The 23,360-nt window shown below is 37.0% G+C and overlaps 3 protein-coding genes across 8 annotated transcripts in view; 2 read left to right on the top strand and 1 right to left on the bottom strand.

Moving 5' to 3' along the window:
• The window catches only part of LOC136846774 (probable serine/threonine-protein kinase dyrk2), a 64,254-nt gene extending 57,173 nt beyond the window's left edge, over nt 1-7,081 (top strand). For 2 of the 4 annotated variants that reach the window (XM_067118009.1, XM_067118003.1), the window contains 2 exons: nt 4,638-4,753; nt 5,815-6,046. In XM_067118009.1, coding sequence (XP_066974110.1) covers nt 4,638-4,653 — 16 coding nt within the window. In that variant the 3' untranslated portion in view covers nt 4,654-4,753; nt 5,815-6,046. Of the gene's footprint in view, nt 1-4,637; nt 4,754-5,814 lie in introns of all 4 variants that reach the window. The other 2 variants (XM_067118006.1, XM_067118005.1) reach the window with 2 other exon arrangements.
• On the bottom strand, nt 6,850-19,177 carry LOC136846778 (uncharacterized). 2 transcript variants are annotated; one of them, XR_010855537.1, is made up of 4 exons: nt 18,986-19,177; nt 18,566-18,630; nt 11,686-11,836; nt 10,029-10,228 (listed from the first exon to the last, which is right to left on the bottom strand). XR_010855537.1 is itself a non-coding variant. In XM_067118019.1 (2 exons), exon 2 carries the CDS (start codon nt 7,696-7,698, stop codon nt 6,979-6,981), a length of 720 nt encoding a protein of 239 aa, XP_066974120.1. In that variant the 5' UTR covers nt 7,699-7,994; nt 11,686-11,836; the 3' UTR covers nt 6,850-6,978. The 2 variants fall into 2 exon arrangements, 1 of the variants encoding a protein (XP_066974120.1); XM_067118019.1 differs by lacking the exons at nt 10,029-10,228; nt 18,566-18,630; nt 18,986-19,177 and adding an exon at nt 6,850-7,994.
• Nucleotides 15,595-22,892, top strand: LOC136846777 (uncharacterized oxidoreductase YjmC-like). 2 transcript variants are annotated; one of them, XM_067118016.1, is made up of 11 exons: nt 15,595-15,684; nt 17,208-17,278; nt 18,158-18,299; nt 19,278-19,466; nt 19,636-19,697; nt 19,867-19,920; nt 20,855-20,950; nt 21,338-21,530; nt 21,739-21,893; nt 22,100-22,210; nt 22,597-22,892. In XM_067118016.1, exons 2-11 carry the CDS (start codon nt 17,219-17,221, stop codon nt 22,642-22,644), a joined length of 1,110 nt encoding a protein of 369 aa, XP_066974117.1. In that variant the 5' UTR covers nt 15,595-15,684; nt 17,208-17,218; the 3' UTR covers nt 22,645-22,892. The 2 variants fall into 2 exon arrangements, with proteins under 2 accessions (XP_066974117.1, XP_066974118.1); XM_067118017.1 differs by having other exon boundaries at nt 15,618-15,673.
• The last annotated feature ends 468 nt before the right edge of the window (nt 22,893-23,360 follow it).

Below are 23,360 nucleotides of genomic sequence, written 5' to 3'. Positions count from 1 at the left end.
TTAATTTCATTTTGGAATAAGATTAAATATATAAGTCTCCTGATCACTCATTCATATACTGTGCTAACAAAAATGCCTTTGATCTTCGTTAAGTACGTGGTCTAAATTTAACTTTCCATCGCTTCAACTCCCTCCTGGAAAAGGCTGAAATTCTGGAAACAAAAGCAGATCCTTTAACACTCTAACACTAGTGACAAGAATATTAACTCCTCCCTTAAAAGAAAAGTTACGTTTTCTTTGAACATTTAATAAACAGTTTGGAGTGTGCAGCAGTGTTGAATATGCATGACATTTATATGATGTTCATATTTTCACCCCATTTTAACACCATGTGCGATAGACAGAATTGGAACATATTATAATTCCAGACACTTTTATTAAAAACTGATCCTTTACAAGGCATTTTAACGTAGTCAAAGATTTCCCCCATGTCAATATACTTCTGGAAATCAGCGTTAGACTTAAAAGGAATGTAGACTGGATTACTTCCATCACATAATGTATGTGCATCCCATTGTCTAATAAGTAAATGAACTTTGTATATGGTCTATGGAAGGTAGTTTACAAAACAGTGCCGCGAAGTGAATAAGTACCGACTTGTTTAGTGACCTCAGTAGTTTCTATTAAACTATCTGTAGAAAAATGTTCCTCAAAAACATGTCTAAAAATAACAAAAATAAAATCCTTATACGCGTCATTTCATTTATAAAATAAATCTATTTATTTTTATTTTTTTTTTACGGAGAACACTAACCTCTTTCTGTGACGTCACTTGTGAGTCTTTCGTTCCGTGTCGTCACAGTATGTCTTTGACTCTGTTGGTGGTTAGTGTTCCCCGTCGACTGGTTGATTTTTTTTTTTTTTTTTTATCGAATTGAACGCTTTTTCCACCGAAAAATGTTTGCTCCTAAACGCATTTTACCTCACATAGTCCTGTAAGTATTATAAGAGTGAAAAATATGAAAATAGTTGGGTAGACATATTAATTTCGAGCGTTTTGCTTCAAGGTAGCCGGCTGTGAGGAGGATGGTAGGCTAAGCTAGTCCATGGGTCTCCTCAGTCGAAAAATAAATTAAGTAGCATCATTAGACCTGCCATAAGATAAACTAGACTCGTCGTAAAACTGAATAATTGCTGCGTGGCCAGTTACATAAAATTTTTCCAGAATTTTATAGGGTAATTGCCGCATAGGCCATAGCTTGTATTACCAAAGCATTTCCACGTTTTATAATTGATTTATAACGAGGATGACTCAGTAGTATAGCCATTCTTTTTGTAATTATCAAATCAATAAGCCACTTAGGGTACATATTTGGAACGTAAAAAAATCAGATATATATGTAGTTGCTTATCTGTTAGTTATGGAAGGCATCATCATCATAGCAAATAGTGCTGTCGCCAAGTCTGTGATGAGTCCTATAACAGAGAGGACTGAGCTGCTATTGCTGTAGTAATTAATGGAGGGTGCTGCTTTAGTCTTTTAGTTATCAGTTCTAACATTCACAGCTGGTGAAAAGTATTGTTTCATTTATATGTCCAACCGTAGTGGAATTAATGTTGATTTTGAATGTCCTAATTTTGGAAACGGCAAGAGTTACTGGTCCTTCTACAGGCATTGGGGTAGGACTGTGTTGTGTAGATTCCTAAGCTATCCAGGAGGGTAATTTTTCTTTAGACTCTAGCCAGCCATTTCGAAAGACCCCAGCTACCCATTTTTCCATGAAAACCATTTTGGGTTTTTCATGCAAAAATGGCTAGGAAATGATAGGGCACTAAAAGATCCTAAAAATACCAACCTAACGTAACTTATGGTTGTTTAGTGGTTACAGTTTTGCCGTATTAGCTATGGAGGGGGTTGGGGGGTGACTGGTATTGTCTTACCTTATAAGTCGTAATTTGATTCATTATTTTTCTCTGTTATTATTTGCGAAGGTTATGTATTGAGAAGAAATTTTTTGTTTTGATGTGTTTTACCCAAGAAAAATAGAAATTATAATGTGGGAGGTGGCTGGGGTCTTACGAAAAATAACCCCCAGGAGAACCTCTCCTACCTAACTTGTTGACTTCCTAAATTGCCATGACCTTAGGTTGGCTAGCTTTAGCCTCTCCCGCCCCCAATTGGCTTTTTGCTTTCAGTGAAATTTGAAATGGCCAGAGACCATTTGTAAAAATTTACTAAATCATTTTTCCAGACATTCACTTCTGACTGATAGTTAACAAAGGTCAGTCATTCAGGATAGAGTATCCTCAGGAACTATAAGCTGATGGAGTTGTATGTTTTTATGTTAGCCTTAAGTGTGTTGTTAAAGGGGCATATGTGTAATTTTGTCATGGAATTGACTTCGTAAATGTACGATTGTTAGGCTGCATAGGTGTCAATATCTCATGAACAATAAAAACAAATATCAACCACTGAGCTGTTATGGGGGTGTTGAGGACACTTTCAGACCTCCATGCAGTGTAAGGCTTAAGTTAGCTTTAAAGTCAATTTTGATGTAGGTAAGTGAATATACGGTATGTAGAATATATGCAGCTGCAGTGCAGTACTTTAAATAACTAAATACATGTGTTTATTTATATAAATATATATTTGTGGATATTTGTATTGGAAACATTTTAAGAATTTTTTCTCAAGTTTGCTGTACAGTACTGTACTTTACACTGCCACAGCATTGACATTGGTGCCCCGCGGCGAAGGGGTTGGGGTGGGTTGGGAGGAATAGCCCCTGGAAAATTACCGGGGAAGATAGGAAAATTTAAAAAACAGGTTAATCAGTCCATTGTGTATGCAGAAACATTCTCCCTTGAAGCGGACCAGAACCACACACTTTGCTATTAATTTTCCACAAATTTTCAAAATGTTACTTTGTTTTTATATATATATATATATATATATATATATATATATATATATATATATATATATATATACTGTATATATATATATATATATATATATATATATATATATATATATATATATATATATATATATATATATATACTGTATATATATATATATATATATATATATATATATATATATATATACTGTATATATATATATATATATATATATATATATATATATATATATATATATATATATATATATATATATATATATATATATATATATATATATATATATATATATATATATATATATATAATTAACTTGGTATTGAAGACTTTCCATGAAAGACTGGCCAATTGTAAGCAAATTACAAAAAAAAAACAAAAAAAACATTAAAACTCGATTTGAAGACGCAGTAAAGAAATGACAGATTCTGTTCATGAGGCAGAATTACTGAAGAATTCACAGACCAGTTTTCTGATTTTAGTCGACGAATATTTGCAGGTAGCCCTAAGAGTATTCCAGAGACGTAGGGCATGCAGAAAGGTGGTTTTACTGCAATTTCACAATGCATTTATGATAGTTGCTGTTTGTGTGAGGTCTGGTAACATTTGAGCGTGCATGGACTGTGTTACATGATGCCTGAAATACAGAGTAATATTTTTTTTTATAGAACATAGATTGTTAAAGTCATTGGCGTAACTAAGGGGCGGTCCTCTCTGGCGGCACTGTCGGGGGTGGGGGGGCCACTCTAGCATCTTTTTAGTAGGTCCAGTCTGGCATAATTCTAGATTTTCGAGCATATTTCGTCTGATCGGAACATTGAACAGCGATTTATCGACTCTGCTGTTGCTTTTGTTTTAGTTTTATGAAATAAGATAAATGACTTAGATGTTGAGGCTTAAAATGTGCTCTTAATTTTCACCACTTTAGTACTTTTTAGCACGTGAATGGGACGGCATTTTCAGAGCCCGCCCCGGGCGCCACTAACCCTAGTTACGTCAAAGGTTAAAGTTCATCTACACGAGTAAGCTCATGGCGATCTAGCAGTTATAAAGCATAAAGGTTCGTGTGGATGAAATGAGACCAATATAAAGTTCAAATAGAAGTGTCTTTTAATGAAAGCTGTTAACTTTAATACACATTTCAAACAAATAACCCATTATAATCTAGTCTGATTATGGTAATGACAAACCAGTATTAACAATTAATACTTGTAGGCTCCCGTATGAAACTAAGGAATCATCACTGTCACCATTTATACATTCGGGTGCTTCGTTTCATCCGGTGCCATTTGATGTGGGTGTAATTGGGCGACACTTCCCAGAGCAGTCACGTGACTCGTTTAACGATGGTATTTGCGCATGTATGGAACTGCTCGGTTATTTTAGCTAGGTTTAGTGTGCTGAACGTGGTTTTCCTAGTGTAACTAGGCAGCTGATTATTGTAGCAGTGTCTTTAGGAGGAGGATGCAGCACGAGCTGTGTGGGGGTGGGGGCGGTTTCCCCTATCCACTGTCTGCAGCACCGTATTTGAAATACCTCTGTTGTATTTCTGAATGGAATCCCTACCCAACCCACTTCGCCCTTTGGAAGTCTTAACATACCTTGCTGAAAATCCACTGGCTTTAGACTACAATTTACAAAAATTGCTTTTTCCTGACTTCATGATTTAACTGTAGAGTTTTATTACGTACACATTGGCCTATTGTATATAATCTTAGTCTTGAATGATGAAACACAAACTACATGAGTACTGATATACGAATGTATATTTTCAGGATGGTAGCAGCTTAGAGACATTGGAGTAATTTAGAAGTTACTGGCGATGAAATTTTGCTCCCCAGCCACCTGAGGATTAATCAGTTACCATTTGAAGACTTGAGATTTGTCAAAGGTAAGTTAGAAATGTTTCTGATGACGCGTCTGTGTTTTTTGCATTATTATTATTATTATTATTATTATTATTATTGTTATTATTATTATTATTATTATTATTATTATTATTATTATTATTATTATTATTATTATTATTATTATTTTGGTTCTTAAATAGGCTTAGGATACTGCATCTGTTGTAACATAACTGCTTGATAGCAGGCAGCCCACGTAACTCGTAGTAATTACTCAGTGCTTCAAAGTAATCATAGTTACATTTGATATTTTATTGGGAACCTTGGTTGTACTAAGCATAATAGGACTAGGGTTTTTCCATTTAATGAATATGTATAAAACTAGTATTTTATTATTTTACAAAGAAATCGATTGCATCTAGTTGATGTTCAAAGCAGCAGTAGTTTTGAAATAGCTTAGGAGAAATAAGAGCACTTGTAGTTGCTTTAGAATAGGGATATGTTTGTGGATATCTACCCAAAGTGGAATTCTGTTTTGGTTCATCAGAGCAAAAGAGTTTTGGGAGAATTTACCTGTGCAGTAAATATATTCATGCCTCATCGCTACTGTTACCACTGTTTTTGAGTATGTAGCGTTCTCAGATCATTCAGAGCTTATTATTAATGAACTTAAGCATTAGAAAGAAATTTCGTGCAATAAAAGATGAAAGGAGTGTATTCATTTGTCTGCCCATTGTCCTGAAAGTCCTAGCTTGCCACTGAAAGGAGTTCCTTCAAAATTTAATCTCTCATACGCAAGATTACCTTGACTATTGGTTGCTTGTCTGTGCCTGATTTAATTAGAATAACAAAAGTTGGCTGGGGGTCCGTAGTTTACGTGTAAACTTTGCTCATTCTGAATAATTGTGTGTTTTAGAAACCATTTATAAAAAGTAAATTCAAATTGTGTTTTTTAAAACCAATAAAATTAAATTCAAAATGCATAATTAAGCAATGTATGACTAAATGATTACTTTTATTGCAGGTTGATGGTTGGTAACCATTAAAATTAAATTCAAAATGCATAATTAAGCAATGTATGACTAAATGATTACTTTTATTGCAGGTTGATGGGTGGTAAGAAGTCCCAGAAAAAGAGCGATCTCAAGGCCTTTAGGAATAGCCCACCGTGAGAAGTTCCTCAGCCACGAGAGTCAAGTTTCCCAAAACGTCCCAAGACGAGAGGACCCACTGCAGCTTGTGTGTGAAGAGCCCAGTCAGTTCATCACTGAATAGAGCACCAAGAAACTGAATTTCCCCCGGACAGTATTTATTAACATATCCAGTATCTATTAGAAGAAGAAGAAGCATCCAGTATTTATTAGAAGAAGAGGAAGCATCCAGTATTTATTAGAAGAAGAGGAAGCATCCAGTATTTATTAGAAGAAGCTGCTGCTGCTGAGAATGTTGGAATGATGAATTGGTTTAAGTACAAGATAAAGTGTCCTTTTCATCATTACACGTGAAACGGTGACTGCCTGTACAATAGCAGTAAAAACTATGCAAGATGTCAGAGACCACTTACAACTTTAGAAGTTTCTGGATCTCTAGAATTCGTACAGTCTTTAGAAGTTTAGAGCAAAATCAGTATCAAATCTCCAAGTCATACGTATCTGTCTGTCAGTGCCGAGTAACACTTGTGACCTGTGTTTTAGGTATTTATGAAGCTTCAAGGTATAACGGGAACAGAGACAGACGCCTTTTCTGAGGGGCATGGGCAGTTTAAGCTAGCTGCATTGTTTCACAAGCAGTGAGAGAAAATTTCTGACTACCATTCTCAAGAATCGAAGAAGTCTGACTTTTAGATTCATGAGAACGTTAGTCGTTTTTTCTGTTTCTGCTTGTGAAACAATGCATGCCAAAGTTGTCCATTGCCCATCTGAAAGCGAGTCTTTGCTCACATATTTTGAGGTTTCACAAATCCCTAAAACACAGGTCATATTTGTCATTCAACACTGACAGGCGCAGTATGATTCTAAGATTTGATACTGATTTTGCTCAAAACTTCCTAAGACTGTAAGAATTCTAAAGATCTTGTAAGAATTCTAAAGATCTAGAATTTAAAAGTCGTAAGTGGTCTGACATCTTGCACTATTTTTACTACTGTTGTATAGGAAGTCACCGTTTCACGTGTAATGATGAAAGGGACGTTATAATGTACCTTTTATCTAATTCGTCACTTTCTAAATGTTGAGCAGCATAAGATTTTGATAGATATTTTTGGAGGTGTTTAAATAACTCCCCCACTGCTGGTGGGGAATTGAGAAATGTTTGGCGTGGAGTAAAAATCGAGTTTTGAAAGAAGTGTTATAAATAAAATATAAAAGCAGTTATTTATAGGCTTTATTTTAATTGTTCCTCGTACAGTGAAGTAAGAGTAAATTTCTTCTCTTTTTGGTTCTATGGTGTACTGGTAATTTTCTTCTCTGGTTTGGTGATACTCTGTTCTGTGGTGTACTGGCCCACTTCTCTGGTTTGGTGATACTCTGTTCTGTGGTGTACTGGCCCACTTCTCTGGTTTGGTGATACTCTGTTCTGTGGTGTACTGGCCCACTTCTCTGGTCTGGTGATACTCTGTTCTGTGGTGTACTGGCCCACTTCTCTGGTCTGGTGATACTCTGTTCTGTGGTGTACTGGCCCACTTCTCTGGTTTGGTGATACTCTGTTCTGTGGTGTACTGGCCCACTTCTCTGGTCTGGTGATACTCTGTTCTGTGGTGTACTGGCCCACTTCTCTGGTTTGGTGATACTCTGTTCTGTGGTGTACTGGCCCACTTCTCTGGTTTGGTGATACTCTGTTCTGTGGTGTACTGGCCCACTTCTCTGGTCTGGTGATACTCTGTTCTGTGGTGTACTGGCCCACTTCTCTGTTTTGGTGATACTCTGTTCTGTGGTGTACTGGCCCACTTCTCTGGTCTGGTGATACTCTGTTCTGTGGTGTACTGGCCCATTTCTCTGGTTTGGTGATACTCAGTTCTGTGGTGTACTGGCCCACTTCTCTGGTTTGGTTCTATGGTGTAAGGCTCACTTTCTCATCAGGTTTCGTTAAGTCAAGCAGAACCATGTATCTGTCTCTTGAGTACATATGCTTCACTTTGATAAACTGAAGAGCCGAGAACTACGATGTATACGTGACTGACGAGAGTAGATGGGGGTTCATGCAGCTCAATACTAGTAGTGGGAAAGCCCCCTATGTAGATAAGTATAGTGTATCTTGCTCTCTTCAAGAGGCTGCCAACTGGGTTATCTGTAATGATGAAATGCGAGATTAAAACAAGCTTAGTTCCTCAAGGACAAAGTCCTTCGCCTTTCAGTTAACACTAATAAAAAATCTTGCATGATAAAATTTCTACTGGACATGAATCTGCTACACAATTATATAATCTACTGGTCTATTTCACCAGATAACGTAATTGTAATAATCACCACACCCTCTTGATATCTCGTTTTCCTCAATTTCTGGATACGCTTGCCATTACATAGAGATTTAGGGTCCAAATGAAAACCTGACGTCCGTAACGGGATTTGAGCCAGCGTTCGATATATCGGAACATGTCTCATTTACCACCTGGTGCGTTAGTGTTCTGTTTTCCCTAATGCAGGCTCTGATCCGCTACAGACGTCAGGATTTCTTTATTTGGGTCTAAGGCTTTGTAGGACAAGCGTATGCAAAAAATGTGAAGAAATCGAGAAATGAAGTGGGCACTGTGGTTATTACAACTGCTTACTGAACAAATAAAACTGCTTTACATATCTATTCTAGGTTTATAAACTGCCTTTAACCCTACTTTGGTTTGTTAAAATTGTCACTGAAGTCTTGACTATTCTGCAGTGTTTATAGAAACGGCAATTTCACCTAAGTAACTGGACACTAGGGAGATTTTTGCGGGATTTTATCCATACTGATGTTTTCTTTATAGCTGGGAATATCCTGGCATCCTATGCATTAATGTTAGGTGACATTTCAAGGCAAGTTGCTTCCGAGAACTAGGCGCACTATTAAAATAAGGTTTAGTTTTAATGGAAACTTGAAATATTTCAATTACAAATGGGAGCGTACAGTAGCAATTACGGCTCACAAAAAGAATGTTAAGAGGAATACATTGGGTAGGTAGAAGCATATGTTGAATATAAGGAAAATCAATTATGTGGTGTTTGATGATGTTAATACAAAGATGTGTTAAGTATACAGACTGCTGATGATAACGAGGAAATGCAGTAACTGTTAGTGGTAAATTGTTGGTGGAGAAAAACGGCTAGATGTCAGTGTGGAAGAAGTGTATTACCACACGTTAAAGATAAAGATGGCAAAAGCTTTTGATACTTAAGCAGCATGTCAACAACCAAGCATTGCGACAGGGATACCAAATATATGACTGGGGAAACTGCTTACTTAAAAAACAACAATGTTCACTAGAAAATTGGAGTTTATAAGCGAAGAAATTTGGAGGAAGAGGAATATTGAAAAAATAAAAAAAAAATTTGGGGTCACGTCTCGAAAAGGGAATGAAAGGCACGTGGAGTGTTTGGGCAAGGAAAAACCAAGTTAAGACGAGGAGGAATGTGGATAGAATTTCGAAATTAGCAGACGTGTCAGTCATGTGGATGGCAAGGAGTAGCCTATTAAGACTGGAAACTCGTGGTATATTCTTTGAAGAGATTGGGACCCCAAGTCCAAAAACTAATTGCTTGTCTGTCACCAATATTTCCCTAGCAAACTGATATTAGAATAGCTATTGTCACAAGCACTATTATAATTAGCAGTTACTACAGTCGTCTTGCTTTTGCTGAATGTGACAGCTTTCACATACAAGCTAGGATAAGTTCCTGGCTTTACTTTCGGACGTCGTATGCTCGGCACAAGTTCTTTCAACGGTCAATAGTTTCACTACATTCTAACAAACCTGGACCGCCATTGTAAAATTAATGAACGTCAACAGCTTTTAAGTACGTTGCACCAAATATGATGCAAGATCATTCACGACAGGACAGTTTGAATGACAAAATTTGCTCAACTGCTTGATGGTGCACGACTTAGTCTTTAAACAATGAACAGTGACCGAGGGAGAACATGAGTTCAGATTCTTTTATTCGGGGTCTTCGTACTGCGTTGTAACAAATTACAAAGCCCCATCGGAATTAGTTTACAATCTTTTCGACTGTGATGTCATTTAACGTAAAATTTAAAAGATCTCGGCTTAACAATAGCAATTATAGTCAGAATTTGAGGCAAGTCATCAGTAATGTTAAATGTTAAAGGATTTAGTTAAAACAAGGGGGGGAAACCTTTATGAGTTTTATTGTGGTACATTACAAGTCATCCTTTCATACTACTGGCATTACAATAGACATTTTTAACTTTCGTAGAAAAATGTAAAGCAGTTTGGAGCACCAAAACAGTTTTTAATTTAACGGTAATTCCGTTCAGGACATCAGTCTGGATGAAAGCACGTGTTCTGGAACACCCCTTTCCTCTTACCCCTGAAGAAAAGAAACTGGATTAAAAAAAAAAAAAAAAGAAATTTGATCATGGACCCCAGCAATTCTTTTGAGACGTCTGAAAATTCCCCCAGTTGCCCTGTTGGGTGATTAAGACTAACATCTCGAACTTTTTGCAGAAAAGGTTCTCGATTGCCACTAGACAATTTATTGGGTCTGATGCCTAACCAAGTTCATTTAGTTATCTGGGAGTAGTGTTGAGAGCTAAATTAAACCTGTCAGACATATCAATTCCCGTAATTCGCACATTCAAAAGCTAATTACGTCTGTTCCCATGACAAGCTGAAGATTTAACAGCCGTCGGATTTTCTAACAAGTCTCTATAGGTGATCTCCGATTTTTACTCTATTAACGAATATGCAGACCCCGATACAAAACTTTCAAGTCTAGGGCCCATATCTAGGGTCACCATCACTAGTACAAAACTATCGTTATGCAATATGAAAGGCTGAATTCAAAATACTTTGCAAGACAGTTAAACTAAAGGCATTTGACAAGCCTACAATTCGTTTTAACTTCTCACCAAAACTAAGTGCAGAGATTCAAGTATAGGCACTCAAATACAACAAGCTTGTGACCAATTCACTAGGTAAATCTTTAACGAATGAATATTTTTTTTAATATAATTATCGGTGTGCATAGAGGGTCAAGAAATGGCTATATACTGCTGTGTATCAATAGATACTTCGTAATTCAACTGATTTTCAGAACGACTGTTCAACTGCCATAAACTAAGGGAACATGAAAGCTGTCACATTCTGCACATACACTAATGGTGCATTACTCGTAGCCGCTAATTCATAATCATATTAAGAAACTGCCTATAATACAAAAAATCTATTGTTTATACTGCTTAATAAGACAAGGCCTTCAAGAATTAGACTAAGTTTTGCACTTGAGATACTCAGGAATTTCAGGAAACAATATAGGCATTTTTAAAGTTCAATAAATATAAGAGCAAAGACATTTCCTGGCCGTCCCGTTTAGTTTGGGGAACGATCTTCAGTAGTTTAATAATTACAACTGCAGAATAGTCCAGTGATAAACCTTGAAAAAGTCAGAATACTGACTGTCTGAATACTGACAGTATCAGAATAAGATCAGTTACTTTAGCTTGTAAAGCAATCAGATTATACTAGGCCTATCCGAGACATTTAATTCAAATAAGGCACTCACAAAAATCTAACGTTAATCTATGCCTAATCGTACGTGCTATTCTACATAGGCCTAAATGTAAAAGTTCCTATCATTAACTGAACAACAAACCAGTGCGCGTCAGTCTTCGCTTAACCAGACGAACTATACTAAAACAACCAAACTGCACAGACTTTTTTAAACTTGAATTCCATCATTACTAATGAATCGGTTTTTCAAAAGTGCAAAAGCAAGTTCATAATAAACCTAAAACACACAAGAGGAAGATCTGATTATTCCCCTACCTCTGAGTGACTATATGATCCCAAAATATCCATTTTTGTATACGGTGCGAGTTCCTCTGTTGAAGATACTATCAGTTCTTGTTAACTGCATCAATTTGTCGTCTTCGTCGAGCAGGCAGCATCTTATCTTCGGATAACCGCAGCATAGGCCCTGTGGGAGATATTCTAAATTAATTTCCCATTCTTTAAGTACACAAGTTAACTGAACAAGAAAGATAATGCTGGAGTAAGCTAAATTTATAAAATGCTCACAGCAAGCGAAGTTTAAAGTCACTAAAAACACTGGTTTTAAAACGCTAAATGGAAACGTTCAAAATTACTCACTGAAAACAGTGATCACTGGAAACTGAACACGTTTGAAAATGTTTATTGAAAGCAAAAAGTCTGGTAATGTAAACAGAAAAATCTAAAAGCAATCATTCAACCTTCAATACCACATTGGTCATTGTAACATATGTATCATTAAGATGACGCACTTAAACGGATCATGTGTTGTACTTACAACATGTAACGAAAACATTGTGGGGGATCGCAGCGCCAAAATCATGGCCAACATAATGTACATATCATCCTCTCCATATTAAATAGACAGTTTTCCCGCTGCGTTGGTGAACTGACACACCGCTACTCCCTTAAGTTTATTATTTAAAATCAGTACCTACAGACAAACACATAAGCCCGTGCATTTTCATCTATAAAATGCTGAAAATTGTTAATTACACCACTAACTGAATTTACAATTTTGCTACATTTAAAATAAAACCTGGGCCATTGCTGTGGAACTTCAGAACCGAAGCAAAACTGTCAACACTCCTTGGGTCAAAAGAATTGGCCTGACCTCGTCAGAATTAAGCTTACGTAACAACGCACTTCTGAACTCGAACCGGACTATTTGCATTGCACTGGCATTTATAGAATTCTATACAGTGAACTAATAAAAAAAAAATTAAATTCAGGACTTCCTGAATAATCTAGACAACCGCTACCTATAGTTTAAAATATGCAACAGCATAAAATCAACCACATTCGCTCGACACTACAATAGGAAGGCTCAGCCTCTCAGGTAGTCAGCTTTCAACCTAGACGGTAGGCCTAAAGTAAAATTGCCTATAAACCGCATACAGAATGTATGTTTATTGAACTTTTTAAATTTCCTTGCTCGGTACCCGAGTAGTTAACTCAAACGGGAAAAATTTGGCTTTGTCAACTCAAGCTCTTGAGGATATTCGGCAAACGCTTCTCCAGATTTCGTAAGATTTTGTCTAAAAATCCCTTGTCACTCGCAGTCAGTCCTCCAATAGTCATGAATCATGTTCACATATTAATTCGTGGTTGCAACGCGAGAATATTTCAGTCCCTGGAAAGCTGACAAAGTACTGTACCTCGGTTCATGAAAATTAATTAAAATGTGAAAAATCAAGTTTCACTTTAAAAAGATCCCCATCCGTAACTTGCGAGCCAAACCTTAACATTTCTCTACCTAAATGTAGAATTAAACTGCAGTTTCACTGGAAATAATCCCGGACCATCGTGTCGAAAATGAGGTACAACGCTACATCATTCTATGCACTAAAATGTTAATGGTGCAGAGGCACATTCATCAGCGATCGTAAAAGAGGGGTAGGGAGTCCCTTTAAAAATAAAAGCTAGTTTTTCAGTGAATAATAGGCTGACGTCCCTAAAATCTGTTTTTACGGTTAAGTAAATCTTGTGAAGTACTTCGTTTCCCATCAGCATATCACAGGGAACAGTTACGCAACAAATTATGACTATGTAACAGCACCGGTCATTCATTATCGTACCTAAAAAGTTAACGAAAAGTGGCTCAAACAGTTTTTAACAATTTAGACTTAAAGAAATCTGTAGTGTTTCCCACTTCTAGTTATGAAATAACCAAAGATCCCTTTAAAAAAAGCATGGTACGAGTAATTGGCTATAACTGGTTTACTTATCGAAATGTCTCGCAGATTTACGCTGTACTTCATTGTCAAGGGTTGAGCTCTGAGCCTTATTCTGCTCCCTAAAAAGAGTATTTGGCTTTTGTACTTTAAATTCACAAGGGTCTTTTAATACAACCTCTTATTCACACGCCGTAAGTGCAAGAATTCGTTCAAATTTGAAAATATTTTTACAAAAGTCGTCGACCACCAAAGGTCCATTTGTCACTTCAAAATCTTAACACATTCTGAAGTTCACCATAAAGGAACTATTTATGGTACGCTAATCACCTAAAGTGTACAAGATCAAGCAACTTAAGAGACCAAACATTTTACCACCAAGTACAACCACGGTCCTTCAAAACATAAAACACCAAAATATTTGAAATAAAAATCTTTAAAATCCTTACCTTAAAGCAAGACACAAAGGAAAATCGTTCCACAAAACTAAAGCAGACATTGGACTAGTCACTCTCAGAAATCAGAAAGTTCTGTCAACTGAAAAGCTCAGAAAGGCTTCACTGTTCACACAAGAGAAAATTTGTCTTAGCCAATCAGAAGCTTCCACCAAGACAATTTGTCTTGTCGGTCACGGCATCATGGGAATTTTTGACCGGTTTTTCTTGAGGGTTGTAACGGGAAGTACCGATACTCATTCGATTTCATAGATGGCGCTAAAACTCCAGAAAAACTTTTTTTCTGAAAATTCTTGAACATTGACGCTGCTGCCCTCATAAAATTTCGTTTTTAATGTAAAAATAACGGAAGATCGACTAATTATTGGGTATGTAAATAAAGTGAGACTAATTTAAACAGGGCAGAATGCCAGGTAAAAAGTGAGGGTAATGTAAATAGCAGAGGAACATATAAATGTGGAAAAAGGTTAATTTTGATGAAAATTTGCCTATCATGGTCGACAGGCTACGGATATCTTACATATTTAAGTTACTATTGTGATTACCAAGTAATTTCTCGTGTCATTATGCTTGTAAAACCAATAAAAAAGCCGTAAGATTAATTTATCTCCTATATGCGTCAGTGCCACCTATTAGACTCATGACCAGTTCAAACATTCTCTCTGAAATCTCGCCACTCACGTCTTTCTTGTATTTTATCTTCTACAGATCCCCAGCCTCCCTTTTCATGGTTCTCATGCAACCAGTGTTTTCGACGAAGGATTTTCAATGACAGAATCCTCGCTTTCAATTAATTTGCTATGTACAAGGGTAATAGTGTCCAGGGTTTCAAAAATATGCGTTTGGAGCTCACGTTTCATAGACAATGAAACTTCTAATATAATATATACCTGCATCTCTGCAAAACTCGTAAAGGTCAAGTGGCAGCCATAATTATGCGGACTAAGTATTCTATCTTCTCAGAGCGCCAAGCCATTATCATTCACCCGAGTACATTGTTTTATCCCGTTCGATACTTTATAGTGACCTTATACAGCTGGCAGCCTATAGATGAAGAAAACATGAGTGGCCTCGAACCACGTGATTATATATCGGAAAATTTTTTCCCAGAAGACTGCTATTCTTCTTCAGAAGAAACTGAAGTTGAAATTTGTGAAACTCTGGACGACAATGAATTAGTGGATTCATATGATTCACATGATTATATATTACAGGTCTTTTTTTTCCTGAAGATTACTCATCTTCAAACGAAGCCGATGACGAACAAGAAAACAGTGAAAATGAACAAGACAATAGTGTTATAACATGTGACACACAGCCTCAGAATGTTAATAATGATGACGAGGAACAGTGCATAATTATATCGTCAGATAGTAACGAACACATCGATTCAGATATTACACATATCAGTGACACGGACTCGGATGAAACACATTGTTCAAACAATTAGAAAATGAAATAATTTAGTTTACCGAGTAATGTGAGAATTTCGTGTTCTTTGATTTCGTATAGAGGCCAAAAGCAAACAAGCATCGCTTGAAAAAAGTAACTAAGCGCTTGCGGAAATTTTATGCAGGATACTCCGCTACAACAGCAAAACTTCTGGCTGTCTCCAACTCTCCATTACTCTTTCTAGTGACTATCACGTAATATTCTCACAGGGGTTTTATGCATTATGAAACTTCGTAATTTCCCCTTGTGCATCCTATTTTAGTTTCCCTTTTGGAGATTCAGCCACAACTAGCAAAAGCGAATCGATTTGGCGACACAATCACATCAGATGGTCTCTCTCTTAGTCACGTGAACGATAATGGCGATTCTATGTCGTATTAAAAGCGTGAGCTTGTCTTTACGACCCGATACACCCTCAGCCATAATCACGGCCCATGATACACCTGGTGATAGTTATGTAAACATAAAAGAAATATTCTAATCAAGTGTAAGGTCACCGAAGGTCATTTGCAAGTGCCCGGAATTTCCATAGGGGTAGTATAAACAATTAGTCTTCGATAGAACGGCTACCCATGTTTATGCTTTTCTTTATAATGTGTCAACTTACACGGTGTCGCAGGAGGATGTTAATTTAACTTACCTCAAGGGTTCCTCGGTGAGGTCCAGTCAAGTGCGTATGGCCAACTTGGGTATTCGGCTAAGATCCCGTTTACTGGGTTGGTTTGGTTGGAAAAAACAATTTTTCAATAGTAGTCTAGGTCTTTGCAGAATATTTTCAAGTCTGGGAGTATTATAAGGGTTAAGCAGCTTAGCGTGAACTAGACCATCCCTAGATGTGCAATGTAAAGACCTCCAGCTTTGAGCCCAAAGTGTTTTTGTACTGTTCCACTTCAAGCCAAATGTTATTTTTCCTTTGGGCATATTGGTTGTCAATGCTAAACACTGAAGATATTATTTGTTTTGACTATATTTGTAGGTTCATACTGTGTTTTCCTCCATGTACTTATTTTTTGGCTAACTGAATTTGCATTACTTTTCTTAAAAAAAAATATTTTAAAGGTATCAGTTCCTTGAATGCATATTGTGTACTCACAAGGTTTTTATGACCATTAAGGAAATCAAACATATGAGATGAAATGCCATGGGACTTATTTATGGGCTTCTTGGTCTATGTTAACTCTAAAAATGAAAGAAATGAGAATGACCATATCACTGCTGTATTACTTAGGACCTTTGATGCATCCATTAGTTGCAAGTTCATCATAGAGTAGGTACTGTTGATCTAATCTGCAAACTCATTATCAAACGAAGATCAATTGGTGTGCTGCATTAAAACTGTGAAACTACTGTCGCACAAACAACTGTTGAAATATTGCTTATATAAATGAGACGTGAGTTTGTTTATTGCAGAAAACACTGCCCATATTAACTGATAAGGATTCAGTACCAGTGATTATACAATATGCTGTTATGCCTCAAGTTATATAATCCACTATATGTAGCTGATTGCGCAGAAAGTCAGACAGATCGACCCTGATCGTGATAAACAGGGGAAAAAGCAGGTGGAGATTTGTTAGGCAGGGACAGGAGAGCTGATAAAGACCCAGTAATGCTGGAGCATGCAGCTTATTGTCAGATAAAGACTCAGAAATTCTGAGGCATGTGGCCTATTGTCAAAGATATAAACTCACCTTTCACCCTCTGCCTCTCCCTGAAGGTGGTTCAAGCATGGCTGTCGCTCTCGAGGGAAAGAATAAGTTTGTGCCACCTCTGGATTTAGGAAACAAAGTAAGTTACCGATGTATTAGCTGCAAAGTTTTTCGCAATGCCTAACCTGTTTCTGCGCTTTACTGTATGGGCAAGCTTGGTGGGAGGTAAAAATTTTGGGTCTGCCAAATTTTTCATATCATAAAACCCGCATACATGCTGTAGCGCAAATCTGGTTGATGGTATTCTTTAAAATATGGCAGTATTCTCTCATACTTCTATCCCCAATCTTTTTTTATTTTTAAAGTTTTGTGGTACTCTTAATAATCCCAATGTCCTTTAACTTTTATAGTCTTGGGATTCAGTTACCTTGTTTGAGGCCTCACCCAAACAGACTTCCCTTGATTTATTCATTTTCCAGCATTTACCAATTTTTAGCACCTAATCATCTAATCTAGATTGCAATCTTCTTTACAATGTTCTTTTGTTTTACATTTATGGCCATTCTGCGTTCAATTTCTGGTTTGTTTCATTAAAATGTATGAGCTTAAAGAATTACAGTGTTACGGCATTATCGATAACAAATACTGGCAACTGAAGTAGCTCTGTGTTCCTTGTGACAAAACGGTATCTTCTTCGTTGTTTGCACAAAAACATCGTACAGTTACATCAAAAAATGCCCCATCAGTATAAATAGATAATGATGTAGAGATAACCTTTATGATCTCAGTCTTGGATTTTAAAATAAAGTTACCCTAACTTATAACAGTTGACCACCATGTACAGTAATGGTATACAGTATTTTGTGAACACTGACCCTTCTCTGTATAACTCTGTCTGCATTGTGGGAGATTATATAACAACTTAAACCTTTTCAGGTCCGAGCATTGACCCCACATAAGATTATTGCTACTGTTGCTTAATTCTAAGTCACATACTTTAATAACTGTATTCCTCTAGTGCCCTGAAGATGAAGTGCATCGATTCATAACAGACTGTATGAAGGCTGTTGGTGTTTCTCAAGAAAATGCAGCACTGATGGCCGATATTTTAGTTGAGGCTGACAGGAGAGGGCACTTGAGTCACGGGCTTTTAAGAACAGGTTAGTTCGGATTCAAACAGCTACTGTATGTGCATAATGCTTGGGGCTTAGGAGAGTAGATAGAACTCATTTCCCATCTAACCCCACAAACGGAGAGCTGATTAAGAACATTCATGATAATGATGCACACTTTACATTAATATATGCAATACGGTACACTGTACAGTACAGCATGTTTCATTTACTTTACTTCTTCAGTAACGGTCTCTTAAATAGAGTAAAAAACAACTGAATAACAGAAGTTACATCACTGTGATTTAACTTACCTTTTAACATGGAAACCCTACACACATTCGTAGCTAAACTTGACTATCCACAATTAATACAGCACCTGCAATATAATATGCTTGACAGAAGTGCAGCTGTGTTAATCCAGTTGTAATGTCTTAAAGTTTTCTAAATATTGTTCAGTATTTACACTTAAAAATACCTAAACCAGATTGCCTAACTTAAGTTCTTAGCTCTCATGGGGCTGGCCAAAAAAGGCTTGATCTTATACATTATAATTATAATACTGTACACTGTAGTACCAAAATTATACAAAAATAATAGCAATATTTAAGAGGCTGGACAATAATCTTTGGGCATTAAACTCTGTATTTTGACTTGCCAGACCAAGGCATCTTTAGTTTGCATAGCTAATAAGCAGGCTACAGGCAAAAGAGCCTTGCCCTAGGTGGGATTACCTGTTTCTACTATTGTCCCAGCGCTAAAGGATGTTGTGTAAGGCCAGCGCTGAAAGAGGATTACCATGGATGGAAATACAGGTACTCATAGACTATCGAACGTTCTGACCTCAGGGTGGTTGTGGTGGCTGAATTTAAACCCACACATGTACACAAAAGGTTACACATTGCGATTCATGTACAGTACAGTACCTGTAATAAGATTATATCTGGAAAATTAAAACTGAAAACTCTCCTTCTGAGTAGCATCAGAACAAAGGCCTTCTTAACTTGTTTACATGACATATTTCAGAACTGTATTTGTCTGACGTGCTAAAGAAGCTCTGCGACCCTCATGGTAGACCAACAGTCCTGAAGGAGAGTGTGTCAACAGCTGTAGTGGATGGGAACAACGGTTTGGGTCCTGTGGTGTCGAAGTTCTGCATGGATCTGGCGATCAAGAAGGCAAAAGAAACCGGAATAGGCTGGGTTTGCAATAGAGGTGAGTTGGTAATACTTGCTTGTAAAAAGTCAGTGAAACATTAAAAACATTAAATAGAAATGGTATCAGCACAAACTTAAATTAATAGCACAGTAATATTTTTTTAAAAGTTTATAATTACTGCTCTATTAGTACAATGACCTGTGGTTAATGTTCCATTGTTTTTCAGGAAGCAACCACTATGGTATTGCTGGAGCGTGGGCTATGCAAGCAGCAGAAAAGGGAATGATTGTAAGTAAAAATAATGCTTAGTTTGATCTTTGTAATGCATACCATACCTTAGTTAATTTAACACCTGAATAAAAGAAGATATTTCTTGTATATTTGACACTTAGTTCTGATTTTGATTACTGCATGATATACAGCAATGGAAGAGGCTAAATTGCTTATCATTTCACAGGGCATGTCTTTCACCAACACTTCGTCTCTTGTGGTTCCAACAAGGAGCGTTAAGGTAGTACACTTTTCGATTTGCAATATGGTGAAACAGCTGTTACAAATGCTATGATTTTTAACATACGTATAGGGAACAGGGAAGGGAGATGAGGATGAGCCCCATGTGGTGGAAGGGCAGGCCTTACAATAGATTGAGTATTTCTGTTACCTTGGGTACGTGCTGTGAAGCAGGTATCGAGAGGGCTGCAACAAAATGAGTACCCACAGTTTGTGTGAAGTGAGAAGAGATTGTTAGGATGCTGGAAAATACATCTCCTCCATTGGTAAGGCCACTGCAGTACTCCTGTGTAACAGAAACATGGGCACTTACAAGGAAAGTGCTAAAATTCAAGGCTGGAGTGGAACTGGACATTGCAGAGAGAAGTTGTGCCAAACAGCTAGAAATCAGGCCGAGATCTCAGAGACTGAGATGATTTGCACACAGGATGGGAGAAGTTCTCACAGCTGGATGGAAATTCATGGAAAAACAGAATACACGGAGAACTAGGCCAGATTGGAATTTAGATAGAGAGTGTATGTGACAGGTACGAGTGGGAATAAGTCATTCCATGTCTAACCCTACAGAGCAAAAATCTGACCTAAAAATGTTACTGATGATCATCTTGAACAGTGAAATAGTTTATGTCAGTTTTATAAGCTCGCTTTGTTGAGAGTGAAAGAATATTGTGGCGGTCTCTAAAATCTACATTTTTTATACTGTACATGTATTATGTATAGTATGTGAGTTTACATATGTATTGTTCCTAATGTATTTCACAAGCAAAACATCCATTCAGGGCTTTCCTAGGTCTTAAAATACAGTCATGGATAATGTGCTTGAATACAGGTTTAAATAAATTAAAATACACAGATAAGATGTTGTTCTCAAGGAATTGGGACAGCATACATTCTTCAGCCTGTACAAACACCGTTCTCTTTTCTTTAATCCACAGCCCGTCTTGGGCACAAACCCAATTTCTCTGGCAGCTCCGGCAGAAGGTGGCAATTTTGTACTAGATATGGCAACAAGCGTTGTGGCAGGTGGTAAGGTAAGACAAGTGATGTTATGAGTCCTGTTAGATCTGTCACTCCTGTACCTAGTTTAAGGTTGCTTTGTTCCTAATAGGCATTTGGTGTTGCAAAGTCAATCCAAGATTTTTATAAGTAATTATCCTAAGTTTTATATCTTGATAAATAAATCTTAATTTAGATTTTCAGCAAATCTAAAATACTGTACTGTCTTGTTTCCTTATCATGCTAGGAAACTAAGTTTTCTAGGGAACATCATCTGATCTTTGGTTAAGAAAAGTAAGCCTAAATAATTTGTTAGATTTTAGACATACGTACAGTATATTCATTGCATACTGCAACTCAGCTATGAAGTAATGCCTTTATTGGATTCATCTTCACAAATTTGCATCCTACTTGCATAAAAGGTGGAGAAGAAAGTGTATGAAGGGAAACCACTACCAGAGAATTGGTCACTGGATAAGGAAGGCCGCCCTACAACAGATGCCAAAGCAGGATTGGAGGGTTACCTGTTACCCCTTCGAGGTGCAGAGGAGACCTCGGGGTACAAAGGCTTTGGTCTAGGAATGATGGTGGAGATATTTTGCGGCATCTTGTCAGGTGAGAAGTGCTTCTCTGTTGTAATGGTCATTAAATGGGGCAGTTGTAATTGATGGAAGTGCCACCTTTTGCCAAAAGCCATGAGGACTGACTTTTGAACATAAAAAAATAAAAAGAAAAAGTTAGTCTGTTACTAAAACTTTTCCAGACTTATTTATCCTCTCTATAGTCATGATTATATATCTAAGCAGCCATTTACGTTCTCTAGGAGGGACATATGGGCCTCATATTCGTGACTGGACTAAAGCAGACAGACCAGCGGACATCAGCCACTGTTTTGTGGCAATTGATCCAACTTGCTTTGCTCCTGGTTTTGAAAGTCGGCTGGGAGATCTGATGAACTATTGCCGCAACGTGCAGCCGGTAATGTATTTAACACAGACATTCCATTCTCTAATATTGCATTTAGGAAACTGCATTGTTGAATAACTATAGTATGGCAAACTACAGTATTCAAATTTGATAAACTATTGCATACCTCATGATCAACAAACATTACAGTACTGTACTTATAAGCACAGTAACAAAGGTATGATATTTGGGATTCCTCTCTTGATATTTCTTAATAGGTCGATCCTCAAAAACCAGTTATGGTGGCTGGTGATCCAGAGCGAATCAACTCAGAGAAGGTCAGGGCAGATGGAGGCATAACTTATGACAACAGCCTCATACAGGAAATGGTAAGTGCCCTAGATCGGTCATTTTATCAAGAAATAACATCTGCTTACACCAATTCAATGACCCAACAAATATCTGTTGCTTACCGAAGTTTCGTTTTTCAAACAGCACAGAGATCTCATTAATTCCAAAAACTCAACTTTCCTGTTCTTTGGGTTGTGATGGCATTCTTTTAAATCCTAATATATGACATGATAATTTATATGCAAAGATTTAAATATCAAATATAAATGAACCTTGTTAATTTATATTTGTTAATAATTTATATTTACTTGTAGCAGTCTCCTGTACGACAATATTTTGTAAAAGGTGATACCAAATTTTCCCAAACACTCCAACACTAAAAGGTCTGTCCATTTTTAAAGTATGAATTAATTTCTTCTTACAGTGGAAACTGGCAAAGTACTTGGGTGTCAAGCCACTGCAGTCAGTATGAATTGCTCCTGAGGATCCAACCAACGCTAAGCAACTTCTTTCTTGAACTTGATTCAAGGACTATACATTTTACATTTAGCATCGTTACAAATACTTTTCTCAATATTCTTGTATTCATTTCCTCGGTAAAGGGTAACGTTTTCGGCGCTTTATGGCCAATAATCAGATGCAGCAAGGTGGCACTGCTACTGCGTTCTAAAGTGTCTTTGGATGTCCAATCCAAAATAAATTTCATTTCATACATCAAAAGATCTCTTCGTTTTCCTTAACGGTCTACTGCCTAGGATGCCACGGTATTAACTGAGAATAGCCTTTAACAAACACAAGTCCTGTAGTCTTGAGTCGTCTTGTCAGTTATGTCTTTTCAGTATAAACAGTACATTCCCATGTAGGAGGGGAATTGCTCACAGTTTTCCATACGCAGCAAAATGTAGATGGTACTTAAGGTTCTTTGCCATATCCCTTCAGCCACAGCTGCACTTTCCCCTTTTTTTTATTTTTGTGCATTCTCTTCGCCATCATTGTTGACCAGCTGTCCAACGTCACTGACGTGTTCCAGTTTTCACTTTATTTAAAGACTAAGCCTTTGCACAAGGCCTATGGTCTCGTTAAAGTAATTTATAATATAATAATTCTGTAACAGTCAGTTCCAGATCTAACATACTGGTCACAGTCAAGCTACTCGATCTATGTTATAAACTTCAGTAATTTCAAAAC

Source organism: Macrobrachium rosenbergii, chromosome 15 (genome assembly GCF_040412425.1).
Source record: "Macrobrachium rosenbergii isolate ZJJX-2024 chromosome 15, ASM4041242v1, whole genome shotgun sequence".
Taxonomy (NCBI): Eukaryota; Metazoa; Arthropoda; class Malacostraca; order Decapoda; family Palaemonidae; genus Macrobrachium; species Macrobrachium rosenbergii.
Note: the sequence above shows the minus strand (reverse complement) of the source record. Positions and strands in the feature narration are given on the sequence as shown.

Bases quoted from the DNA above. Each gene is read 5' to 3' on its own strand.
- LOC136846777 (XM_067118016.1), top strand. From the start codon at position 17,219: ATGGCTGTCGCTCTCGAGGGAAAGAATAAGTTTGTGCCACCTCTGGAT. The intron at 20,951-21,337 runs GTAAGACAAGTG...CTTGCATAAAAG, and splicing joins GCGTTGTGGCAGGTGGTAAG to GTGGAGAAGAAAGTGTATGA. The intron at 21,531-21,738 runs GTGAGAAGTGCT...TACGTTCTCTAG, and splicing joins ATTTTGCGGCATCTTGTCAG to GAGGGACATATGGGCCTCAT.
- LOC136846778 (XM_067118019.1), bottom strand. From the start codon at position 7,698: ATGGGCCAGTACACCACAGAACAGAGTATCACCAGACCAGAGAAGTGG.